General features: G+C 53.8%; 7 protein-coding genes across 7 annotated transcripts; 4 read left to right on the plus strand and 3 right to left on the minus strand.

Moving 5' to 3' along the window:
• The first annotated feature begins 825 nt into the window (after window positions 1-825).
• Window positions 826-3,969, plus strand: VAC8 (Vacuolar protein 8). The gene is given in 8 exon segments (XM_062876238.1): window positions 826-1,026; window positions 1,041-1,403; window positions 1,464-1,549; window positions 1,600-1,720; window positions 1,831-1,944; window positions 2,008-2,253; window positions 2,311-3,060; window positions 3,110-3,969. 7 exon segments carry the CDS (start codon window positions 1,373-1,375, stop codon window positions 3,439-3,441), a joined length of 1,680 nt encoding a protein of 559 aa, XP_062734819.1. The 5' UTR covers window positions 826-1,026; window positions 1,041-1,372; the 3' UTR covers window positions 3,442-3,969.
• Window positions 3,970-4,155: 186 nt separating this feature from the next.
• QC761_205125 (uncharacterized protein) lies at window positions 4,156-6,425 on the minus strand. Its single transcript, XM_062876239.1, has 2 exons — window positions 4,601-6,425; window positions 4,156-4,462 (listed from the first exon to the last, which is right to left on the minus strand). Exons 1-2 carry the CDS (start codon window positions 5,183-5,185, stop codon window positions 4,235-4,237), a joined length of 813 nt encoding a protein of 270 aa, XP_062734820.1. The 5' UTR covers window positions 5,186-6,425; the 3' UTR covers window positions 4,156-4,234.
• QC761_205130 (uncharacterized protein) lies at window positions 4,219-6,383 on the plus strand (the record flags this gene model as incomplete). Its single annotated transcript, XM_062876240.1, has 2 exons — window positions 4,219-5,368; window positions 5,488-6,383. The coding sequence occupies exons 1-2, from the start codon at window positions 5,344-5,346 to the stop codon at window positions 6,381-6,383; spliced, it is 921 nt and encodes a 306-aa protein (XP_062734821.1). The 5' UTR covers window positions 4,219-5,343.
• Window positions 6,426-6,600: 175 nt separating the features above from the next.
• Window positions 6,601-8,354, plus strand: QC761_205140 (uncharacterized protein; the record flags this gene model as incomplete). The annotated part of the gene is made up of 2 exons (XM_062876241.1): window positions 6,601-7,458; window positions 7,515-8,354. Exons 1-2 carry the CDS (start codon window positions 6,931-6,933, stop codon window positions 8,352-8,354), a joined length of 1,368 nt encoding a protein of 455 aa, XP_062734822.1. The 5' UTR covers window positions 6,601-6,930.
• Window positions 8,355-8,436: 82 nt separating this feature from the next.
• Window positions 8,437-9,041, minus strand: QC761_205150 (uncharacterized protein; the record flags this gene model as incomplete). Its single annotated transcript, XM_062876242.1, has 2 exons — window positions 8,437-8,934; window positions 9,008-9,041. The coding sequence occupies 2 exons, from the start codon at window positions 9,039-9,041 to the stop codon at window positions 8,690-8,692; spliced, it is 279 nt and encodes a 92-aa protein (XP_062734823.1). The 3' UTR covers window positions 8,437-8,689.
• A 685-nt stretch (window positions 9,042-9,726) lies between these two features.
• QC761_205160 (uncharacterized protein) lies at window positions 9,727-12,975 on the plus strand (the record flags this gene model as incomplete). Its single annotated transcript, XM_062876243.1, has 2 exons — window positions 9,727-9,924; window positions 9,993-12,975. 2 exons carry the CDS (start codon window positions 9,727-9,729, stop codon window positions 12,411-12,413), a joined length of 2,619 nt encoding a protein of 872 aa, XP_062734824.1. The 3' UTR covers window positions 12,414-12,975.
• Window positions 12,976-13,018: 43 nt separating this feature from the next.
• On the minus strand, window positions 13,019-14,895 carry QC761_205170 (uncharacterized protein; the record flags this gene model as incomplete). The annotated part of the gene is made up of 5 exons (XM_062876244.1): window positions 14,398-14,895; window positions 14,255-14,322; window positions 14,190-14,195; window positions 13,511-14,136; window positions 13,019-13,453 (listed from the first exon to the last, which is right to left on the minus strand). Exons 1-5 carry the CDS (start codon window positions 14,526-14,528, stop codon window positions 13,019-13,021), a joined length of 1,266 nt encoding a protein of 421 aa, XP_062734825.1. The 5' UTR covers window positions 14,529-14,895.
• Between the last annotated feature and the right edge of the window lie 795 nt (window positions 14,896-15,690).

Consider the following 15,690-nt stretch of genomic DNA (forward strand, 5'->3'; position numbering starts at 1 on the left):
GATTGTGATACAAAATCAAGCAGGTTATAAGTCGTCAAAAGCTATATGTGCTAGTTAATCCATCCGTCTTGGTCGATTTCAATACACTGTCACAGACTCCAAATGTGAAAATGTTCAAAATGTGATGGTGATGAGTCTCGGGATTAGAATGGAACTTTTGCCCCGCCATTCCCAAGCACGACTTCATTGCCTGTGGCCTTCATCCTTCCCACCTTGGGCACGGCAACATATAGCCTTCTTGGAGGATTGCGGTGCCTTATGGGATGAAGCTTGGAGTATTTGCAGGTTTCATGGTGTACTCATCCCACAACAGCGTCCAAAATATTGGATTCTATTTTATGCGCGTAGAGTTTTCTGGATGGCCATCAAAGATCACCGCAGGATGCTCTGAAACAGGTATGCCGAAGCCGAAGATCGGGGCCGTTCACAGATGCATACATAGATTGCAGGTGCTCCATGGATAGATATGCGCCACAACCGCTGTAAATTGTGTCTTGTAATTGATGCTCCCTGAGCCATATGCCACTCTTGTGCTCCTAGAGTAGCAGCCTTCTATGTCCTACAGTATCTGCTTGGCTATTGGCTAGACAGTCCAATTTTTGATATGGAGTCGATTTCATCTCTGGGGAAGCGAGCCGAACTCTCCACACTTGCCAAGTGGAACAAGGCCTGATAAGCCAATGTTCAGATGTTGACGTAGGTAATCCATTCCCAACGGTCGCCTCGGAGTGAGGCTGTCAGGAGAGGGCAGACATGTTCGTCTGGAAGGGCGGGAGGCGGGAGGCGGGTGGCGGGGAGGTGGTGGTCGGTGAAGGTGGTGAGCCTGACGTGCCTGACCGGCAACACGTTGTCGTTCTTGAGCTGTCACAGCTTCCAGGGCTCTGTCGCCAACTCATGTTGGGTGAGTGGGTTGCCGTTGCCGAGCTGCAGGGTACAAAGGTACAACATCAAGCAGCGCACAGGCCACAGCAAGCCCAGAAGCTGTGTTGGACAAGGCAGCGTCGATTCGATGACACTGGAAGCAGAGCGCCTCCCATTGTGCGTGTGTGCGTGTGCCGTGCGATTCCCTGGTGATCCAGGTCCCCCAAACAACAAACAACATCGGCCTCGGCAGCCCAACGCCTGCCACCTCAACCTGACCGCTAGGTACTGGCCGCCACTGTGAACCCCATCAAACTCCCCATTCGAGGGCCATGTTTCTTTGATATCTTTTCTCTTGTTGCACATCCCGCTCCCTTCCGCTGCAAGCCAGCGACAGCCGCCAACCGACCGAGCTTGCTTTTCAATACCTACACCACACCAGACAAACCCCGACATCATCTCACCCCGAGCCTTCAAACTCGGACCCCTTGGCGCTCTTCCATCAGCCGCCATGGGTGTCTGTAATTCTACTTGCTGTGGAGGTACGTCTTTTCCGTGTCCGATGTTCGATAGGGCCGTTGCGCTGATGTTAGATTCCGCAGGCAAATCCCGCGATGGGCTATACGACAATGTCCTCGCCGACAACGAAAGGGAGGCCGTAGCCGACCTTCTTCATTACCTTGAAAACGTACGCTGCCACGGTTATTGGCCGTCTACCCGTTGCTGACATGCTGATAGCGTGGAGAGACCGATTTCTTCTCCGGTGAACCTCTTCGAGCTCTGAGCACACTCGTCTTCTCAGACAACATCGACCTGCAACGAAGCGCGAGTTTGACATTCGCCGAGATCACAGAACGAGGTGCGTGGGCAATGACCCGCGTGTGCGGCCTACTTTCCGCCATGCTGTCCAAGCACGGGCGAGACCAGGCCGTCGCCGTGTGCAAATCGCTAACATGTGATCTTCTACAGACGTACGAGCCGTCGACCGCGACACCCTCGGGCCTATTCTCTTCCTTCTGGAGAACTCGGACATCGAGGTACAACGAGCGGCTAGTGCCGCGCTGGGAAATCTTGCCGTCAACTGTAAGGACACCGCCGGCAACCTTTCGCGGAGCAACGCCATCGGATGCTAATACAAACGTGCAGCGGATAACAAGGTTCTGATTGTTCAGCTTGGTGGTCTCCAACCCCTTATCCGGCAAATGATGTCGCCAAACGTCGAGGTTCAGTGCAACGCCGTCGGGTGTATCACCAATTTGGCTACCCATGAGGATAACAAGGCCAAGATCGCACGGTCTGGTGCCCTTGGTCCATTGACACGCCTCGCCAAATCGAAGGATATGAGGGTACAGAGGAATGCCACCGGGGCTTTGCTCAATATGACACATTCCGGTATGTTAGTTGTCACGACTTCTGTGCTCGGCAAATCGCGGCTAACAAGTTTTGTAGACGAAAACCGACAACAACTAGTGAATGCTGGTGCCATCCCCGTCCTCGTCCAGCTTCTTTCCTCGGCCGACGTGGACGTCCAATATTATTGCACGACAGCCTTGAGCAATATTGCTGTCGATGCTGCCAACAGGCGGAAGTTGGCGCAGTCCGAGACCAGGCTTGTGCAGTCCTTGGTACACTTAATGGATTCATCATCGCCAAAGGTACAATGCCAAGCCGCCCTGGCACTTCGAAATCTCGCCTCGGACGAAAAGTACCAGCTCGAAATCGTCCGCACCAACGGTCTTGGGGCTCTCCTCCGTCTACTTCAATCTTCTTACCTGCCTTTAATCTTGTCCGCAGTCGCATGCATACGCAATATCTCCATCCATCCTTCAAACGAGTCGCCAATCATCGAAGCCGGATTTCTCAAGCCACTGGTTGAGCTCCTCGGTTCTACTGATAACGAGGAGATCCAGTGCCATGCGATCTCAACGCTTCGAAATCTTGCCGCAAGCTCTGACCGTAACAAGTCGCTCGTGCTCGAGGCGGGCGCCGTACAGAAGTGCAAGCAGCTTGTACTCGAGGTTCCTGTAACGGTTCAATCCGAGATGACGGCTGCTATTGCTGTTCTCGCCCTGAGTGACGAGCTCAAGACACATCTGCTGGAGCTTGGCGTCTTTGAGGTTTTGATTCCACTCACGAAGTCACCCAGCATTGAGGTTCAAGGAAACAGTGCTGCCGCCCTGGGCAACCTGTCATCCAAAGGTCAGTGGTGTTTTTTACAGTGTATTGTGTGTGTGCTAACCATTTCTAGTCGGCGATTATTCGATATTCATCCAGAGCTGGACAGATCCTTGCGACGGCATTCACGGCTACCTCAGCATGTTTCTCGCCAGCGGAGATGCCACCTTTCAGCACATCGCGATCTGGACGCTGCTTCAGCTTGTTGAATCCGAGGATAAGAAGCTTATTGGGCTCATTGGAAAGTCCACGGATATCATGGAAATGATGAAGCAGATTGCCAACCGACAGGTCGAGTCGGACAACGAGCTCGAAGACGACGATGAAGGCGAGGTTGTCAGTCTCGCTCAGCGCTGCTTGGAGTTGTTGGGTCAGGGTGCGTCGAAGAGTCATATTGAGGGTTGAGACCGGCACGGCTCTTCAATAGGAGGTTGAGCTTTTGTTCTGCGCTTGTTGGCATTGTTTTATTGGTTCATTCTGGCTTAAAATATTCATTCGGCATAGTACTCGGCGTGGAGTTGGCGGCGTCTGTATAAATTACCATGCACGGAACGGGAAGGAAGGAAGTATGGAGGAAAAGGGGGGGGTTCGGAAGACCTTGTATCTTGAACCTGAACCGGTCGAGCATATGGAAGGGGTCGTGGCGGTGGTCGGGTTATGGAACAGGACAAAAAGAAGGGAAGCCAGGACATGGAACACTTACTACATGTTTTTTTCTCCTCTTTTCAAAAAGACCGCCGGGGCTTCTTTTGGGACCTCTTTTTTCCTTTGTACTACTACACATTACCACTATGACACACACAGAGAGAGAAAGAGTTTTTGTGTTTTTTTTTCTTCGGGCTTTGACAGTGTTTTGGCCTCTTTGGGGCGTCTTTTTCACTATGTTTTATACACGGGTTTATGATGGTTGTTGTTGGGTGAGGGAAGAAGGGGGGGTGGGGGGGCGGTGATTGTTTGTTGCTATTTATTTTTGATCCATACCACCTTTTATTATTGTGAATTCCAACTTCTATTCCGGCAGCATTAATACTATGCCTTGATTGTTGTTTTGACCTCTGTTCATTGTGGGATTGATGACATGAATATTGCAGAGACAATAAGTAGGTTCTTGGCAGATAGTTCATGTAAACAGTAGAGAAGGTGAGTAGTATTTTTTTGGGGGGGCCGGGGGGGGGAATTAATAGCAAAAATACATTCATCATTCCAAGTCCCTCGCCGCCAAAACCTCCTCTCTAGTAGGCGGCTCAGTCTTTTTCATTGGGTTCCTGACCCACTCGAAATTGGCAAAAGGGCCTCTTGTGAAGGAGGGTTCCATTGAGGCGATGACCTTGCCTCTTATGAGGCCTAAGGGGACGGGGCCGAAGATGCGGGAGTCGTTTGAGGCTGGGAGGTTGTCGCCTACTAGGTAGACGTGGCCTTCTGGGACCTGTTGTTTGTGTTGGTAAATTATACTCGACTAGAGTGATGTCGATATTGTGATTGAGAGGGGAGGTTTGTGGTATGTGTGACGGGGAAAAAAAAAAAAAAAAAAAAAGGGGTTGGAGTTGAAGGGATTGGGGCTTACTTGTAACATGAGAGCGTCGTCTGCTGCTGGGCCGGGGGTGCCGATGAGGACGTAGTCGCCTGGGAGGCCGATGACGCGCTTTACGCCGATGGCGGATGGGCGGTCGGGGAGGGTGAAGGTTACTATGTCGCCTATGGAGAGGTTGCGGCCGAGGCGGGAGAGGCGGGAGGTGAGGTGCCAGGTTCCTGTGATGGGGTAGGTGGCTAGCATTGAGGGGCCTTGGGCTGGGGCGAGGGAGAGGAGGTTGTTCCAGATTAGGTGGGCGAGGGCAAGGAGTTTGAGGTAGGAGAGGAGGAGGCGGAGGGGGTGGAGGGGGGGGGAGGGGGGGGTTGGTTCGTTTTGTGACTGCTGGTTTTGGTCATGGTGATTGTTTTGCTGGCGGTGTTGATGTTGGGGTTGGGTATTTTCGGGACTTGTAATGGTGGTGCTGTAAGACTTTTGGGGTGGTGAGAGGTTGGGCTGTGCTGGTGAGGTGGGTGAGTGTCTGAATGGGTGTGGTTGTGTGAGTGAGAGCCGGTTGAGTGGTCTGTGAGGTGAGAGGTTGTGTGGCCGGGTAATGGCTCGTAACCGGTAGAGACTCGACATTAGTTGTTGATCGTTTGAAACTCCTTCAATCGCTGAACTTTGACTGACAACAAGTGCGATATCGTCCTCTTCTCACACCGGGTTAGGGACCAGAAGTGAAGCCGTCTAATTGGAAGTTGAGCATTCATGAACGAAGAGGTCATGCCAAGCCCCCCCCCATGTTGCTAGCCGTGGTAGCTGCAGGTGAGAGCTCCAATGCAGCTTCATGATTGGCTAATATTCTCCGATGGGAAACCAGCAACGGCGGAAATGTTGAACCTCATCTTGGGCTTTTCAACTTTTCCAACCTCAACCTTAAACAGCCGACAAAATGAAGGGCTCACCGTGTGTTTTCAGCTCGGCCGCAGCCATCCGAAGCGTATTTCTCAACAATGCAGCCCCCATCGCCGGCCCCGCGCACCTTCAGCGACTTTTGTTGCCCTCATTAGCAACACCATCGCGGCAACGTTCCTTTTTCGGGCGAGCAAGCCCAGAAACCGCGAGATTCCCAGTTGGAACATTTCGAAGATCTCCCACCTTGGACAGAAGAGAGCCAAAAGCCACCGATGGCAGGATTCTAAACTACAACATCAGAGGCAATATGGTCGTCATCCGCACCAAAGATGGCACCCTCAGCGAACCCCAAGACAAGATCGAAGTCTTGCGGAATCTAGACTTGAACAAGAGCGCGCTCGAACAGATTGCAGAGCCGCATTCTGGCCGCCCGTTCCCCATTTGCAGGATTATTCTTCAAGGGGACGAGCAAAAGAAGGCGTATACACAGATGAAGGCGGAGAAGAAGAAGCTGCAGAATGGGGTCAAGATTGTCACAAAGGAGGTTGAGATGAACTGGGCGATGGCGCCGCATGACTTGGCCACGAAGATTAGGAGGCTGAAGGGGTTCTTGGAGAAGGGGTATAGGGTTGAGGTTACGATGATGCATCCCAAGAAGAAGAGCAAGAGGAAGGCGAATGATGAGGAGGCGAAGCAGGTTTTTGGTGAGGTGATTAAAGTGCTGGAGGAGGTGCCTGGGACGACAGAATACAAGTCGAGACAGGGGCAGGTTGGAAAGACGCAGTTGTTGTTTTTGCAGGGGAAGATTCCCAAGGCTCAACCTGCCGCTGCTGGGATGGAGAGCTCGCCAGAGACGGCTGATGAGAGTGCTGGGGAAGAAAAGGAGGCTGAAAGTCAGGAAAGGTCGGATACTGCTGGAAGCTAATCATAGCGGTCGACAGTATGTATAATTTTGGCACAAATGTACAATAGTAGACATGTAGAAACATTTAATGAGGCCATGACCACTCACTAATGATCAAGACAAAGGCCGGATGCATTCAGGCACCATAAAGACGGGAGGGAACGGGCATTTAAGCTCTGAGCTAAGAGAGCAGGGGTTCTGGCTGTTGATTGGAGAGATAACCCGCAGAATGCGGGGCGCGGGGTGCTCTGCCAGGCTCATGTCAATCGCGCAGCCATTTTCCATCGCCTGTGACTCAATCTCACAGGACACAAATTTGTGGTTGACGAAAGCTTAAGGTTGACTGCAACTTGCGCCCAAAACCCAGAGACACAAAAATCAAAGACAGATTCTATCCCCAAAGCCCAATTAAAATTCAGGTTTTTCTCATCTACCGAAAAGAGAACTCGCACGACGTCAGATCCGGCTTCTTCAACTTTTCTACATCGCGGCGCAACCCGCCCCCACCATCGTCAAGTCCCCCGCTTGCTTTCATTCACCAAACAACCAAAACCACCCACACCCAAAAATGGCCACCGAGAGCAACGGGGCTCCAGCTGGGGCTCCGGCCCCCCAGGACGCAAAGACATCGTCTGCCTCAGCACCCGCCAAAACCCCGGCTGCTGCCCCCGCCGCGGCCGCCAACCCAGAGAAGCTTACCCCAGCGCAACTAAAGGCCAAGGCGAAGGCTGAGAAGGCCGCCAGACGGGCAAAGGTCATTGAGACCAAGGCGGCGGTAGCGGCGGCGACTCCAGCAAAGGAGGCGGGGAAAGGCAAGGGCAAGCAGGACGGGCAACCACCACAGAGCAAGCAACACCGGGGCTCCATGAGCGGGCGGCGGCCGTCCATTGGGGGCCCTCTAATCGAGAAGGAGAAAGATGCTAGGAGCGGAATTCCCGAGTGCTTCAGCCATGTTCCCATGGCGAAGCGGCTGCAGTTGTCGCAGACGCACAAGGACGTGGACCCCGCTGTGTTGGTGGCGGGACAGCAGATGGCTGCTTTTGCTATCAAGGATAGTATCTCTCGTCTTGAGGCGACGTTGTTGGCTTTCAAGAAGGTTTGTCTTTTATGGATAATTTGCTGCTGGAGCCAGCTTGCTGACCGAGATGAAAGGTGATTGAATCCTACGAGACTCCCAAGGGGAACTCGTTATCTCGCCATCTTGTGCCGCATGTCCTCAACCCACAAATCGAGTATCTTACCGAGTGCAGACCGATGTGTTTTGCTATGGGCAATGCCATCAGACTGCTCAAGACCAAGATCAACAGTTTTGATATCAACGACCCCGAGGACGAGACAAAGGAGGAGCTTTTGGAGTGGATCGACACCATGATCAACGAGCGCATCAAGCTGGCCGAGTACTTGATCGCGAGGAATGCTGCCGGGTTGATTGAGGAGGGGGAGAAGGTTCTCACATATGGCCGGCACAGGCTGGTCGAGAAGACGCTGTTGAAGGCCAAGGAAATTGGGAAAACGTTTGATGTTACCATCATTGACGACCCGTATGAGCGTGGAGGCCAGACGTTGGCCAAGACTCTTCGTCAGGCGGGGATCAACGTGCTCTACTCGCCAAATCTGGGCGGGTTACGGCCAAAGGTTGCGGGAGCTACGAACGTCATTCTCGGCGGAGAGGCCATCTTTGCTAACGGGTCACTTAATGCTGCCTCTGGCACAGCGGATGTTGCTATGGCGGGTCAGAATGCCGGTGCCAAGGTTACGGTGCTCTGCGAGACGATCAACTTTGACAGAGAGCGTGTGTCGGTGGACGCGCTCACTTACAATGAGATCGATCCCGAAAGGAACACCGCCGAGTGTTTCCGGTTGCTATATGACAACACCCAAGATAAGTATATCAGCGGTGTTGTAACAGAGTTTGAGAGCGGGGGTGGTAATTCTCCAGCCCAGGCTATCCTGGCGCTCTTGCGGATGCGGGAAGATCCCCAGATTGCTTAGTTGGCACTACCTGGAGGGCAAACTGGAGGACAGGCGCAAGGGAATCCGGCGGCGGACGAAAAGCATTGACGATAGTGTAGCCTGGTGCATTTGTTCGAGGGTTTGAATGCTGTAGCTTGGGAATAGATGGAAACCACTCATGTGTGGAAGAGTGAATGATATCCAGAGTGGGAACTGAACCAATTTATACGCTGAGCTCACCTCCTAGCTCCCAATTCGTTTCCGCTCGTTTGTGAACCATTCAAGTGAAAATGTACTTGTTTTGTTCGCCGTTCCTGCCTCTATCATACTGCCTGTCTGTTCAGACTCCCATCACCCCCTCCTATCCTTCCTTTTTAAGCCTGGATAACCGAAGGGCTGGCAGCAGCAGCCGCAGCCTCCCTCTCTGCCCTCCTCGCTCTCTTCTCCAGAATGGCGTTCTTGCGCTCTTCCAGGAGCTGTGTCTGTCTCTGATCCACACCCTCCAGCCAGTATCCAAAGCTCGCACCGACGGCGCCGAAGACGGGGTAGGCCCAGAGCGTCTTTCTGTGGAAAAATGGGCGCATCTCGATGCCGAGCTGCCAGAAGCGCGTCGCCAGGCCTGGAGGGGAAATCTCATGTTAGTTTGTTGTTGCGTATAGCTGAGAAATTGGGAGCTTGGGATCGGGCCATACCGAAGCCGGTCCAGAAGACGAGTCTAGAGACCATTTTTGGTTGATTTATGTCGGAGTAATGGTGGGTGAGGAGGTGTGTGAAGGTGAGTGGCTCCCGGCCCGCGACGCTGGTATTCTTGGAGGAGGATGGGATGTGTTGCTGGGTAGCTTGCCCTCAAACCTGAAGCTTTTCCAATTGACTCTGGCTGCTGCTGCGCACACCCACTGCGGGATCACGACTGACGTTGCTTGCTGCTTGCCAGGTGCCAGCTCGGTCCCACCTGGCAAGCAACTGCAAGGCTGGAAGTGGCTCGTGCTCTCGTGGCTTGTGGAATGCCTGTCGTTGCATTCTTTCCCTTGCATTCAACCCTTGCCAACGCCAAGATATCAGGCGCCCCACTAGAATCTTTCTGGCGTGTGTTGAAGGTTCCCCGTCACTCGCAGCAATTGGACGCGACTGGATTTCTTGAACGTCCCAATCGTTGCATTTGTCAAAAGTTTGTTTGTTGTACAACTAACTGCCTTGCGCTATTGCGTCTTTTTTACTTGTTCAATTGCTCCAGCCAACTCTCGAAAAGCGACTTCTTTTTTCCACCCGACTTTGGAAATGCCCTGAGCAAAAATCTCGGTGCCCATTCAACCGACTGGGTGAACGGTGTCCCCTTCCTTCCTCTCTGTGCTGCGACAACGAAACAGAAACCGAGCGCGCGTTAAACGATAATCAAACCTACATCGCAATCATGGCGACCGCATCAATGGCCGATGCGCCAGCTCCCACCCCCCCTCCAGCGCCCGCGCCGCCAGTCGTGAGGAAGTTCAAAGCCTCCGATCTCCCCTTGTCACAAGTCAAGCGGGCCACCATCGACAGCCTAGCCCACAGCTTCAAGAAGAAGGGCGGTTATGATGCCGTGCGCAAGGAAGTATGGCAAGAATTCGAAGTACGTACTATCCCTCACAACCTCTCCCACCACCCCTGGGGTGCTCTCCGACTAACCCAACCTCACAGGGTCAAGAAGCTGAGATCACCAAAGAAATACTTGAAGTCGCTGAACGAGAAATCGAAAAGAACCCCGCCCAGCTACTAACCCTCGAGCGAACCAAAGCCGCCGCTCTTATCGATGGCGCACTTGATCGATCGGGCGTTTATCAGAGAGCCGAGGAGATGATCAGCAAGCTGATCAACCGGGGCGCTATTGAAGCCCAACTTCGCGAGCTCCGCCGTGCTGAGATAGGAGATGAGGAGGCGGAGAAGGAACGGCTCTTGGGCGCAAAGACTGACGAGGAGTATGCCGCCGAGACAGCCGCGCGCCGTGCGCATAATGAGCGTGTCCGGATGGAGCTTCAGGCGATAGAGGAGAACAAGAGGAAGTTGGAGAGGGCGATCAAGGAGAAGGAGGATGCGAAGCGAAGAGAGGAGGAAAGGGCTGCCAGGGAGGCGAGGAGGAAGAAGGAGAAGGAGGAGGATGAGCGGAGGGAAAAGGAGAGGAGGGAAAGAAGGGAGCAGCGGGAGAGGGAGAGGGAGGAGGAGAGGGAACAGAGACGGAAAGAGCGCGAGAGGGAAAGAGAAAGAGAAAGAGAGGAAAGGGATAAGGACCGGGGGCGTGATGACAGTCGGGATAGGGACCGACGACGGGATCGGATCCAGGTTGGATATGACAGCTATCGAGGGTCGGGTGATCGGTCCAACCGGGACCGTGACAGGAGTCGGAACCGTGATCGATCCCGTGACAAGGGGAGGGATAGGGACCGAGACAGAGATCGTGATCGAGACCGGTCTAGGAAGCGTTCTGCTGAGAGGAAAACCGAAGAGGTCAAGAAGCCGCTTACGAAGGAGGAGCAAGAGCGCCTGGAACAGGAGGCTCTTGCGGATCTTCTCAGGGAAAGCAAGCGTGTTGCGCCGAAGCAGCCCGAGTTGGAGATCGACCCTGTACTGGTCCCACCGCCTAGAAAGTCAAAGCCGGTTTCGGCCATCGATCCTATTCGGAGAGATTCGCCAAAGGTTGCCGCCGAGGTTAAAAAGCCAGAAGAGCCGGTTGTGAAGGAAACGGTGGAGACCAAGGCGGCTCCTGCCGTCAAGGAGTCAACAGATGCTAAACCTGCCGAGCCGAGAGCCGAAAAGGAGCGTCGGAGGAGTAGGAGTCCTTCGAGGCCCGCTCGTAGGGAACGAAGCAGGGAGCGGGACGATGACCGTCGGCGACCTCGCACCCGGTCACCGCGACCAAGGCATGACGACCGTAGTCGTTCCAGGAGAAGGAGTCGGTCTAGAGTGCGCGATAGGAGAGATGACAGGAGGGACAGAAGTCGTTCACGCAGAAGGGATGATAGGAGGGATGATCGCCGTGACGACCGGCGTGATGACAGGAGAGACGACCGAAAGGTCGAGGAGACCCCCACCAAGAGAAAGGACGAGGCGGCCATTCCAAAAGAAACACCGACCAAATCAGAAGCCCGCGAGCGCAGCCGCTCCCGGCCTCGGACAGCCAGAACAGACGACAGGCGGGACCGCAGCCGTTCCCGCCACCGAGATCGCGACAGAACCCGCTCTCCCCGCTCTAGACCCGACCGCCGCGATCGTTCTCGCTCTCGCTTACGTTTCAACCGTCGTGACAGAACCCGTTCCCGTTCTCGTGATCGCCGGGATAGAGACCGCGACAGAGACAGAGATAGACGAGACAGATCGCGCTCTCGCAACCGTAGCCGAGAGCGCGAAAAGAAGGATACTGCCACCGATAAAGACGGCAGCAAACTCCACCCCCGAGACCGGTCCCGCTCCCCGGCTTCCATGGTCGCCCGCCCGCCCTCCCGCCTCAACCAGACGGAAAAGGAGGCTTGGAAACAAGCCGAGGTCAAGAAGAGGGAGCAGGAAGCTAAGGCCTATCTTGCGGCGCAGAAGGAGGCGAGGGAGAAGGGGCTGGAGGAGGGGAGGAGGACGGGGGAGAGGAGTCCGGAGGTTGTGAAGAGGCGGGTGGAGAATAGCGATCGGTATCAACCCGGGGAGAGGGATCGGGAGAGAGATCGGGATAGGGATAGAGACAGAGACAGGAGGGACAAAGATAGAGAGAGGGACAGGATGGATTACAGGGGGGGGGATAGGTATGATGGTGATCGGGACAGGCCGAGGGATAGGGATCGTGACCGTGACCGTGACAGGAGAAGAGATGATAGCAGGGGTGACAGGAGGAGGAGCAGGTCGCGGAATCGGAGCCGGCAGAGAGACCGGGACAGGGACAGAAGCAGGAACCGCGACAGAGACAGGGACAGAGATCGGGATTTCAGACGGGATAGGGATAGGAGCAGAGACAGAAGTCGGGACAGAGACCGTGATCACAGCCGACATCGCGAGAGGAGTCGTGATCGGGATAGGGATAGGGACAGGAGCCGGACTCGCAGGGATCGTGACAGGCGACGGAGCAGAAGCCGGGGTTAAAGTCTGCCGGCAAAGCCGCAAGAACTGGTGGTGGGAAAACTGGTTCAGAAAACGAACGTTCGCGGTGATGATCTTTGGGGGAGGGCGAGGGATGAGTATAGGCCTGTTTATCTTTCTCTAGGCGGACGGATGGCGAATGGGAAGTGAGGGGGAGGGACTGGATAGAATACAGATATACCCTGTAGAGTAATAGATGTTTTGTATGTACTTGTATTTCTGAGATGTGTGAAACTATGGACATAAATTGAAAGGAACCAAAATGATTCACAGCATCATATATGCCTTTGGCAATGGGATAGAATATGTACAATGAAATCGTGTCAACGCAGTAACGTGAAAAAACAACGTAAACGCTGATTCTGAAATGTCAAGGCTTGATCCCTTATCCAGCTCCCTGGGTCTTGTACACAAAACAAAAAAACATAAACATAAAAACATAAACGCAAAAAAAAAAGAGCCCAGTTTACCCCAATTTTCATACATCATTACAATATTCAAACCCCTCCCTATTCAAAAAAAAAAGAGAGAGAGAGAGAGAGAGAGAGAGAGAGAGACAAACAAACCCAAAACCGAAAACAACCACCCCATTAAATCTAATAAATCACTTATGCCCCCTGCCCAATCTCCTCAACCTCCTTCGACACCGGCCCCGTAGCCGGCCCCCCGCTCCCATAAAGGAACCCAGCCACCAGCACCACCACCGTCACAACAACCAACCCCATGATCAACGCCCTCTTCACAGCCGCAGGTAACCTCCCCGTTCCTTCTTGACTTCCTCCTCCCTCCCCCTGGCTGAGCGGCGAGTAACTCCCTGCCACCCTCTCCCACAAGCTCTTGGCGTACACCCAGACACCGACCGAGATGGCAACCGTCTGCTCCCACCCGAGGGAGTAATACGCCAACCCTGCCGTGGCGATGGCGTAACCCACAAACTGGATCGCCGTGATGTTTGTCTTCCAGATCATGACCGAGATGATGACCAGCAAAATGTTTTTGAGGATGCCCGTCAGGGTCATTACCAGCCCCGAGGTCTTTCCGATCTTTACGTGGTTGTTAGTATCTTTGTGCTGGACAGTTAAGGGGGGATATTGACTTACGAGGAAAACACTCGAAACATTCAACATAAACGCCACCATCGCATTCAGCACCAACAACCCCGCCCCCGCCCTCCCCACATCCCCAAAGTCAAACCTGTTCGCCTCGCTCCCAATAGCCACAATCACATTCATCACCGCGCAGACGGGAGCGTAGTAATACAAGCTCACCAGCGGGTCCATCTTCATGTCCTCCCCGCTCAGCAAAACCTGAATCATGATCAACCTCATAGCCTCAAACACGATCCCCCCAACCTGGAACAGGAAACCAGCCATGGAAAAGTTGATCTCGCCTAGGGAAGCGAGACCGACGCCGGCGACGATGAAGAGGATGTTGAGGAAGCGCTTGAGCGAGGGCTCCTCGACCCCCCAGGCCCAGGCCGTGAGCAGGACCGCGACGGGGGCGGCGGCTTTGAGCATCTGGATGAAGGCGACTGAGAGGTAGAGGTAGACCATGTTGGAGCAGACCAGGCTGGCCGAGTAGAGGAGGCCGATGGGGACGATGGCGCGGAGGTAGATGCGGCCGGTCATTTTGATGTTCTTGCGGCCGTCGAGGAGGTGGGTGGTGCGGGCTAGGATTTGGGTTGCTACGGTTGCGAAGACGAGGTGCCAGCAGGTGAGGATCACGGCTGGATTTGGGGGGTTAATATTCATTCAGTGTGTCAGTGCGGGTTGTACGTACGATATTCTGCGAGTAGGTTAGCATCGTTCACAGTATAGGAAGAGATGTAGAACAGAAATACGCACTGAACCCCCTCCCATCAATCATCCACTTGTTGAACAGAATCGTCAAGTTGGAAAAGAAAATCCACGCTCTATCCCAGTATCAGTCCTCCTGTTCCCTCACGACATGCGCCGCCTGCTATGACGTCTCTCTGGGGAATGCATACAAGATGTAAAAGATGGGGTGTAATCCTCCCCGCTGAACCGTCGTCGGGCGCGGCTTCTCGGCCTCTGCCGCCTGAGGCTCAGGGTGCAACTGCTGCCTCTCGACATCATCATCGTTGTTGGCCGCAGCCATCGAGTCCGGGGATCCGGGGGTGCTGTATGTCTATTCGGGCGGAATCGGTACCGGGCGCGCGCGCGGGCGCAAAAAAGAGATCGGCTTTCGGGTTCCGGGTAGTCGTTAAAGTTTAACCTTTTGCGCAGGGGAAGCGAGAGACAACTTTTGCGATGCGAAGCGCGTTGAACGTAAGGGAGGGTGTAATACTCGTCTGGTCGGCGGCGGTGGTGATTGATAGTGGGGAGGAGGCAGCCAGAAAATAATTTAACGAGTGTTTTCCCAAATTGCTCTCTCCGCGTTGCGCGTTTGCTCTCCTATCGGCAGCAGAGCGGAAAAAGTAAAAAATACTCAACGACCCAGAGATCCCGCGAAAGAGGGAGAGAAGGCAAAAGAGGGAAGAAACGAGGTTGTCGTGTTCGCCAAAAGTGCAAAAGGACCAACAACAAAATAACTGGGGACAGGCACCAACCTACCCACGATGGGGACATGGGGGGCGCTTGCGACTGTGACTGGGCTGAGCCGCTCGCTCGCTAACAAAACCCACCCCTGCTTACGGTACAAAACCAGCAGACCCCAGGTGTCACCAGCACCAAATCCAACGGCGGGGAGAGATGTTTTTTCCCCCTGCACACTCTCAAATCGGACCCTTTAATTCGTCAGCGCGGACGGACGAATGGTGCAACCAATGTCGCATTGAGAAGTTGTAGAGAAATCTGGACCGCATGCAACCAGGGGGCACATGAAATAGGGGTCATGATAGCAAAAAATGTCTAGGAGGCTTATTATCCCTTCTCACCTGCACCCCTTCAGGTTCATCTGAATTTATCCCTTTCCCAGAGACATCTTTTTGCATTTATTATCACCGGTTCCGGGCATCTTTCTCTCGAAATTCCGCCCTTTTCCCCTCCAAACATAGCATCATGGATAGCCCAGCGGGGTCCCCCTCCCTGAAAAAATGACACCCTGATAGGCGAGAAAAAGAAGCGGACTCTTAACATCCGCAGATCAGCGGGTCTATCCCAGGTCTTGATATCAACGACTTCTGCTTGCATTGAAAGATGTTATCATTGTGAGAAACACCTGTCTAGGAGTCATCTCCTCTGACTCTCCCCGCCTCGTCACACAAAAATACCAATCCCACAAAGTACTGTCAGCATCACCACCACCTCCCGTCTGTTGG

Source organism: Podospora bellae-mahoneyi, chromosome 2 (genome assembly GCF_035222275.1).
Source record: "Podospora bellae-mahoneyi strain CBS 112042 chromosome 2, whole genome shotgun sequence".
Taxonomy (NCBI): domain Eukaryota; kingdom Fungi; phylum Ascomycota; class Sordariomycetes; order Sordariales; family Podosporaceae; genus Podospora; species Podospora bellae-mahoneyi.